This window comes from Limulus polyphemus, unplaced genomic scaffold, assembly GCF_000517525.1.
Source record: "Limulus polyphemus unplaced genomic scaffold, Limulus_polyphemus-2.1.2 Scaffold6175, whole genome shotgun sequence".
NCBI lineage: Eukaryota > Metazoa > Arthropoda > Merostomata > Xiphosura > Limulidae > Limulus > Limulus polyphemus.
The window spans coordinates 45,299-55,106 of NW_013671785.1; the positions used below are offsets into that span (position 1 = coordinate 45,299).

Sequence of the window (9,808 nt, forward strand, 5' to 3'; positions counted from 1 at the left end):
GACTAGCGACAACCTATTTCACTGTACAGAACTAGTGACAACCTATTTCACTGTACCACGACTAGCGACAACCTATTTCACTGTACCACGAACTAGTGACAACCTATTTCACTGTACTAGAACTAGTGTCTGACAGACTGTCTCCTTGATATATTTTACATGTAGGCATGAATTATATCCATAGCACAAGTCTGACAGACTGTAAGATTGTGTCATTGGTATATTTTACATGAAGGTTGATTTTTTAAAAACATATTAACAATTTTAAATAAAAATATGGAATATTATTGTAGTTACTTCTGGTTTCTACAATTTCTATGCTGAAATCAGAGTACAAGATTCCCAAAAGTTGGTTGCCATAGGCTAAGTTAGAATATACTCAAAATGTCCACTCTTAAAATTTATGTAACACTGAAGACGGTCCACATCAGATGTACACGTCCATCAGTGCTGTTATCTAAAACATCTGCAAAGATCTAAGAAAATCAGTGTTATAATGGCAACAAACTATTGGGATATCCTGTATCCACTGTATAAGTAGCATACTTATATTGAAATATTTTTCCTGGATTTTTCCAGATGCCTGAAAAAATATATTGAAAGTTTTGGAGCCCTCTCAGAGAAGCGAGAACTTTTGGCAAAAAGAAGTGTGAAACGCCACCATTTTTGACATTATATTCACATGTGGTGTTAAAGTGGCTAGTACTACACATTGTTTTAATTAGATTAAGCCGATTTTTACAGTATATTAAAAACTGTACATTGTGTCATATACAATACTTGTAATTGTAAACAATAATCCTCATTGTACAGACATGCATAATGTCACAAGTAACGGATGTCATACTGTTTGTCATGTATGAATATATTTGTAAGATGTGAAATTATTTCTTTGTTAAAGAACTTTGGATATATCTTATATATTCATTGTGGTGAATTTAATAAACATTGTTTACTTTTCAAAACTTCATAATATAACTGAAGGTTTGTAGTTAAAGGTAACTTCGTGTCACTTCAAAAGATTTTCATCCAGATACAATCACTAGTATTCATGTGTACAAAGAATTAAAAGAATGTATGTAATTTGGTTTAAAAATATCTCAAACGTTTATTCAATCATGGAGGTTGTAAGAGAAATAAAAGTTGTTTAAACACATTATTTAAGCTATTAAGTCTTGTTTTTCATACTGCAGTAAAATCTTTATTTAATTCTGAAGCCTGGAATTACTCGTGTATTGCCTGTAACTTCGTGTCTTTAAGTGGAGAAGGCTTTCGTGGCCTTTCTTAGGTCACTGTTTCTTTTGTATTATGATGTTTCCTGTGGCAATGCCGACCCTTTGTTGTTGTTTTTCTGGTGGGTGTTGTCACTATGATGTTTAGTTTGGTAATGTACTCCCGGTTTTTTTTGGGGGGGGGGGGGACCAAGGTTTGTTAATAAACAGTAGAATATCTTCAATATACATCATGTTAGTTATGGTACAGTGAAATAGGTTGTCACTAGTTCTAGTACAGTGAAATAGGTTGTCTTGTGTTATGGGTGTAAATTCACACCTACATGTAAAATATACAATGAGACAATCTTATAGTGTGTCAAGTACAGTTAACCAATCAGATTTGTGTTATGAGTGTAAATTCACACCTAGATGTAAAATATACAATGAGACAATCTCATAGTGTATCAAGTACAGTTAACCAATCAGATTTGTGTTATGGGTGTAAATTCACACCTACATGTAAAATATACAATAAGACAATCTTATAGTGTATCAAGTACAGTTAACCAATCAGAATTGTATATTTTACATGTAGGTGTGAATTTACACCCATAACACAAATCTGATTGGTTAACTGTACTTGATACAGTATAAGATTGTCTCATTGTATATTTTACATGTAGGTGTGAATTTACACCCATAACACAAATATGTTGTCATACGAGATTTAGATTAAAAATAACAAATAGACAAACTTTCTAGAAGGTTACATATTAACAGCACAATTATATTATATAACAAAGAATTTGAAAAATAAGTTAACAATCTACATATTTCAATAAGCGTAAAATCAAATTCTAATGTATTGTGAATTTCTGTACTAGAACACATTCTTGAATAATACAATTATTTAAAGTAGTTTTCAGTGCAAGGTATCTCAATTTGGAAAACAAACATAGAATTCGTAAATAAATGTATTGTAGAAGTGATAACTAAAATGTATTATTTAGTGAATATACACTTGATATATTTTTTTATATTTCCGATAATACAATTCTTTAAGGCTTTTATAAGAAAATGCATTTTTTTGTGTACATGTTGAGGGATTGTAAGCATTAAAGTACATAGAACTGAGTTATGAGACTGGCTTGTATTTATTGAACAGATTGGATGGACATGTGGATTCAGTAACTGACCATGGTTCAGGACTGTCACAAGCAGGAACTGGACCAGTGAATGCAGGTAGAAGCCTGGACAAATCAGGTCAGTTCAGCTAAATACACAGACTTGTGTGTATGTGTGTCTTTCATTGTGAAACCAAACAAAATAAATAATAGTGTAACATAAAAATGCATTTGTCTAGTCTCAGTATTGACTCCTGTATGTATTGGCTGATTGCGTTTATTAAATATGATTATTTATCCCAGTTTTTGGTTCAGAATTCAATCTGTACACATTTATAATATGTATGCTCTAAACATACATATTATAAATGTGTACAGTTGGTTGTTTTATTAGAATCTATTGAGCTTACTGTAAACAAAAGATATAGTTGGTTGTTTTATTAGAATCTCTATTGAGCTTACTGTAAACAAAAGATATAGCTTGTTGTTTTATTAGAATCTATTGAGCTTATTGTAAACAAAAGATATAGTTGGTTGTTTTATTAGAATCTCTATTGAGCTTACTGTAAACAAAAGATATAGCTGGTTGTTTTATTAGAATCTATTGAGCTTACTGTAAACAAAAGATATAGTTGGTTGTTTTATTAGAATCTCTATTGAGCTTACTGTAAACAAAAGATATAGTCCGTTGTGTTATTAGAATCTCTATTGAGCTTACTGTAAACAAAAGATATAGTTGGTAGTTTTATTAGAATCTCTATTGAGCTTACTGTAAACAAAAGATATAGTCGATTGTTTTATTAGAATCTCTATTGAGCTTACTGTAAACAAAAGATATAGTTGGTTGTTTTATTAGAATCTCTACTGAGCTTACTGTAAACAAAAGATATAGTTGGTTGTTTTATTAGAATCTATTGAGCTTACTGTAAACGAAAGATATAGTTGGTTGTTTTATTAGAATCTATTGAGCTTACTGTAAACAAGAGAGATATAGTCGGTTGTTTTATTAGAATATGTATTAGATTCACCTTAAACATATTTTTGTGTTAAATTGATTTTGTGAACCTACGTGTTTTCCTAATATCGTGAACAAGTACATGGTATATAATGTAAGACCAGGAAAGAAATCAATATGGTTGTGGTTTATCCTGAAATTCCTACACAGCCTGTTATGTTTAGTAGCACATGTTCTGTAAGATGTGTCAAATAAATTTTGTATTTTAATTATAAGGTCTTATGGTAGGGTATTGAGGTTTAACGCTAATCGGGGTGACCATTACATTCAGTATTTCAACTTCTGCATTCCGTTGTCCTTAGTACCTAAACTTGATCCTTTTTATTATCAACTAACAAGTTTGTTAGTTCACCGTGTAATAAAAATAACACTAGACATTTGACATAACAGGAAGGAAACTACAACATTAAAACATAAAGATGAAGGTTTGTAAATGTTCATCCACAATTTTCTGAGTTCACATGAAGGCTTCTAGTACCCATGTGTAAAGAAACTTATGAACAAGTTGGGTTGCAGGTGAACACCACCAGGAGACCAGATCCAGTGTAGGGTCGCCACCTCAGCCTGGGCTTTCTCTCGATGATGAAAATGAATTTCCACCCATAACACACAAGTCTGATTGGTGAGTTTTACTTGACACACTATAAGATTGTCTCATTGTATATTTTACATGTAGGTGTGAATTTACACCCATAACACAAATCTGATTGGTTAACTGTACTTGACACACTATAAGATTGTCTCGGGTTAACAGTGAGATCAAACACTCCTACGATTCAGGCACAACTATCCCTAATTTTGAAGTGACAGGTTAGTCGGGAAGGTAGCTAGTCAACACCACCCACTGCCAACTCTTGGGCTACTCTTTACCAATGAATGTTGGGATTGACCATTACATTATAATGCCACAATGGCTGAAAGGGGTAAACATGTTTTTGATCCCATGACTACAGATTGCGATTCATGAAATACCGTTTATGCATTCAACCATCACTTGATCATTATCAACATGAAATACCATTTATGCATGGTTAAAATACCATTTGTGCATGGTTAAAATGCCGTTTATGCATGGTTAAAATACCGTTTATGCATGGTTAAAATACCGTTTATGCATGGTTAAAATACCGTTTATGCATGGTTATAATACCGTTTATGTATGGACGAGTTCAATTCCTTGGATCTTATTGAATACAACTTGTTATGTCCACCTTGTGAAACCTTGAGATGGTCCTCACCCTCCTCCACATAAGTTCTTATTTTCCTTAACTCTGTGTGGTTGAGTTGAAGTACACGTCACAACCTTTTAGTGTTACATTCAGAGTTTGATTAAACCACTTTATTAGCAATAAAATGTAGCTTACAATTAAAATTTTTATGTCATCTGAGTTTTAGCTTCTCAATTTAAAAAAAAAACATTATAAAAAAATTATCAATCTTTATTTTTATGTGTCGTATGGTGCATTTGGACCTCTGACTTCTTCCCTTCAAAATTTTGTAATATCAAATATAGGCTGCTTCACTTTCCAACCAATTAGAAATACAAATTATACATGATTACAATCAAGAATCTAAAACTTGCACGCACACACATTTAAAATACATACAAACTTTCAAACCCACCAGAAAAGCCCCTCTATCTAACTGTTGTTGACATTGATTGTTAATCAACCTTACATGAAAAGCCCCTATCTCTAACTGTTGTTGACATTGATTGTTAATCAACCATACATGGCTGAGGACACGTTTATAACTAATAGGATGAATGGAATCTTCTATAGGAAGCCAGTTAGCAGTTTAGTTTTGGTGCCTTCATTATTCATTTGAATGAAACCCTTTAGCTGCATGATCATTATATTGTTATTTCAAATAGAATTTTTACTAATTTATGTAACTTATCAAAAAAGCCATATAAATTATAGTAGTTTTGAGATATTTTGTTCTAGTTACTTATATATTTGTTGTGTTTTAAAATGTGTATTTGAAAGCAACATCAATTCTTTGTTATGTGTGCAAATTTCTGAGAATCATTGATACTTATGAAAGAACATCTACTCAAGTACAAACTGTCTGGATCATCAGTGGGAACTATAATTCCTTGCATATTTTCTATGTATTGTTAAGTATGTTTTTTATCAAAAGTAACTAAAATGTAAATAGTATAAACTTCTCACTTTATCCTAACAACACTTAAGTGAAATAAAATATTTAAAACTATTCAAGCTTGATCTTGTGTACTTCGTAATCATCTTATCTCTGTAGGAACCAACTAATGGCATCCTGCTGTGGTTTATTGGTTTTCATACAGAGGTTAGTACTTCAGTGGGTACATCTACTGAAAGTGGAAATATTAGCAGTCGAAACTGTAACTAAAAACTTTGTTTGTTATCAGTACTGCAGTCGTGTGTAGAGAATAAATAAAGTTATTCATTGTATTTTCTATTTTTCAAGTTTTCGTTTCATTATTTTGGTAGAGTTAGAAAACATAAAATAAAGTTTTAGCAAAAGAAAAAAACTTGATAGTTATTCAGATGCAAATGAAATATAAAAACTGTAACAAGATATATTTTTATCCTAAGCTTTAAGACTGCTTTTCAAGTAAAAGCTTCGGAAATTAATAAATCTTTAGTAAAAAAGAAATAATTAAAATATCTGATTTTTCATTTACGAGTGACTTAATGTTTACTAAAAGATGCATGTGGTAAATTCAGAGTTACAGTATGTGTAGCTTCAAAGAAATGGGCCTGATTCTATGTACCAACAGCATTCTCCAAATTTTATATGGTGACTGGAGTTACTTTGATGGTGAGCAATGTTACGACTATTATAAATTAGGTGGTAAATTCTATCTCCCTCCCCCTCCGTCACCATTCTTAAATCTTCTCAGAGGCTTTAAGGAGATGAATGGTTGATTATTTCTTTTTTTTGCACCTTCTATAGAAAAAATATAGTTATACGGGAGACATTGTAACCCACTACGTAACTAGTGTTGGAGATAGGATTTTTGCAAGATTGCTTCATCAGTTTGTATATTTTACTTTCCAAACTATGTTGCTACTTCCAAACAAAAAACAGAACACTTTGTTTACCTTCCTACCCTCACATTGTCCAGTTCCTGCTGCCCTTATTCCTTGTAATCCATTGCCGAGTCTCTCAATGTAGGACCTTATGCAGATGACAGATCATTCCTTTTCAGTCCACACACTTCTTCTGTATTCTCCACTATGTGAATTCTTCTAGTTTGCTTCTAATGGAATGGGAGATTCCTTGCTTTCCCAGTTCCAAGCCTCTGAGGAGGTTGATGTGGAGAGTACGTTCTTGGATCACTGTACTCCCATTGGTATGTGATCAAGTCTGTGTACCTATTCGTTGGAATTAGGGCAGGAGTGTCCACCTAGAAATGTACTACAGGCAACCTCTGGTGGTTGTGACTAGCCAGATGGTGTTACATTTTTCTTGGAGTTAAGATCTGGATGTATATCGTGTACTGTGTGGCTTGTCCTATTGCCCTAGTCACACACTACACATACATGGTGTTCTGACCTCTTAAGATATATAGATTGATTGAACAGTCTTTAATTCTGCCCATCTTTGAAACACTTTAGTACCATGCAGGAGGCTCTTTTGACAGTACCTTTCTGCATAACCACTTTTATTGGGCAAAGAGTATTCTCTGATTGGGAAGGATGCAGATGCTCCCACTAGGTGACACTGTCCATGAGTATCCCTTTTTGTCACTACATTTTCAAAACGGAGCTCGTCTTTTTAATTTCTTTATCTACACCATCTTCTCCATGTATGATTGTAGCTATGTGTTCTGTGGAGAGATGAATAGTGTTTCTGAAGTTAACATTTCAGGTGGATGCTCACTCTTCTGTAAAACCACTCGTACTTCCTCCCCACTTCTGGTGTGTCTCACTCTTCTATAAAACCACTCATACTTCCTCCCCACTTCTGGTGTGTCTCACTCTTCTATAAAACCACTCATACTTCCTCCCCACTTCTGGTGTGTCTCACTCTTCTATAAAACCACTCGTACTTCCTCCCCACTTCTGGTGTGTCTCACTCTTCTATAAAACCACTCGTACTTCCTCCCCACTTCTGGTGTGTCTCTCTTAACTTGTCAAGAATGAACTTTTGGTATACATAATGTGTTAAAGGGGGAGTAGTCACCCTCCTAACGGTAGAGGGGGTTAATCTAATGCTGGTTGCATCATAGACTGGTACAGTACCTGCTATTACGTGTAGGGGTGGGAGATTCATTCAAAGGCTTGGTGCATGATTAATAGCTCTCAGTTCTGTAGAGAGGTGAGTATCTATCTGAAGTATGTAACAAGTTAAGGTTTGTGGTTCAAAGTGAATTAACGTTTCTTTCTCTTTCAGATGTGTTAGCATATACTCAATGTCATTCAGTCTAGACTCTAATTTTCTCTGTGTGTCGAGTAATACAGAAACTGTGCACATATTCAAATTGGACGATCCAAGAGAAGTGTAAGTATAGAAGTGAAATATCTTTACCGTGCAGATGCATTCAGAGACACTCGTGATTATTTCAAGCCTATAAGATCAACCTTAAATGTAACGAACAGTGATATGTTATATTTTGTAACCTGAACACTTTTCTCAGAATTAAAATAAATACTATTATTAATGTTGACTAGAAGTGCTTGGGTTATATATCTTTATAGATTCCAAAACACATTTCTGTGCTAGATCATAACTGATAACAGTGTTTCAGCCGTCATGGTACATTGTTTTACAATATCCTATGTAAACAAAAAATATATAAAATAGCTTTTGTTTCACAGAAGGTGTGTGGAGGAACCTCAAGGTTGGATGGGGTATGTAGGGAAAGCTTTGATGCAGTCAGCGAGCTATCTACCTACTCAAGTAACAGACATGTTCAACCAAGGGCGGTCATTCGCCACTGTTCATCTTCCTTTTTCTGGTTTAAAAAATGTGTGTGCCTTGGCTTTGTAAGTCTGGAACCACATCCTTTATTTATTGCTGTGTTTGAAAACAAAAGTTTAAAATTGTTATTGTTAGTATTCAATCAGTTATATTCCATACCTGAAAACTGTAACCTCAGTTAATTTTTGAAGCCTAAACTGTCAAGTATATTGGTATGTTAAGTTACTATCGTGTTATTATGTTTGTTTTTTTTACAAGTTCAGTAACACCCATGATTTAACCATTATAACAAAACTGATTAAATTGGCAAGGTGTAACAATAACAATCTTAGCCATTTGCTTCAGAAGTTAAGATTGTGTAATAATATTTACAGTATATATGTTGTAATGATTCTTACTTCTCAGTAAAATGTTTCAGTTATGTTGAGGAAAGAAAATGTCAGTATTTCGGGAAAATAAATATTTGGGTTTCATAATCAAGTATAAATGAACAACAGCTTTTTGTTATATGCTTCTTCCATGCGGTGATATTATTAAAAATTGGAATGGCGTTTACGACTATTAGTATAACTAATAATCATATAGAGATTACTGGATATATTTTGGACTAGAATTCAGAAGATAGCAAGAGTACTGGTAGCTTCTGCAGATGGATACTTGTATATTTATAATTTGGAGCCAGGAGAAGGAGGAAACTGTACCCTTGTTAAACAACACAGGTGTGTTACATCTATAGTCTAAGCTAAAGTCAGAAGTTCGTGAATATAGGTACTTAACCTTTATACAATTTACTTTTCCCACAAACTTGCTGAAATATGTGTGTGAATAACTTTTATAAAACAAATAATTGTGAAGTGACAAGCTCATCAACCAAACAGTATTTTAGTTCCAAGCTGTTACCTTCACTCGTATCTTTACTATTTTCTTCAAGGATTTTAACCATGCATAAACGGTATTATAACCATACATAAACGGTATTATAACCATACATAAACGGTATTATAACCATACATAAACGGTATTTTAACCATGCATAAACGGCATTTTAACCATGCATAAACGGCATTTTAACCATGCATAAACGGCATTTTAAAGAGAGTATTAATATTAGTAGGATTTCCACATTTTGTTGTTTTTTTCAGTAGGCCTGGTTAGAGGGTTTTAGCATGTTCCAAGCTTTTGAATTAAAATCCTACCACAATTTGTAATGATGTTTATTGCACCAGTCTTTATTGCAATCAGCATTAAATTTGTGCCCCTTCACCAGTCAAAGGGTGACGCATCTTCCATCTACAGTACTTCCCTTAAGTACTTTGTGTGTATCAAAAGCTTGTTTTCCCCACCACTGCAGTGTTCAGTCCAGTTCTTTTTCACTAAGAATTATGGAATTTTTTGCATTTATTATTCCAAACTGTTTTCTCCATTTGAAGTGTTATCTTTCTTACTTTAATTATGATAATGGACGATACAAAGTTTTAAATTAATTTAGTTAGTGATTTTTGAGATGTATTATTATCTTTTACTTATATTACTTTGATTTCTTT

The 9,808-nt window shown here is 33.2% G+C and overlaps 1 protein-coding gene across 1 annotated transcript in view; it reads left to right on the forward strand.

Moving 5' to 3' along the window:
* The window catches only part of LOC106473437 (WD repeat domain phosphoinositide-interacting protein 2-like), a 35,148-nt gene extending 26,128 nt beyond the window's left edge, over positions 1 to 9,020 (forward strand). The window contains exons 6-8 of the mRNA XM_013934117.2: positions 7,737 to 7,844; positions 8,162 to 8,329; positions 8,876 to 9,020. Of these exons, the coding sequence (XP_013789571.2) occupies positions 7,737 to 7,844; positions 8,162 to 8,329; positions 8,876 to 9,005 (406 nt within the window). The 3' untranslated portion in view covers positions 9,006 to 9,020. The remainder of the gene's footprint in view (positions 1 to 7,736; positions 7,845 to 8,161; positions 8,330 to 8,875) is intronic.
* Positions 9,021 to 9,808: the final 788 nt, after the last annotated feature.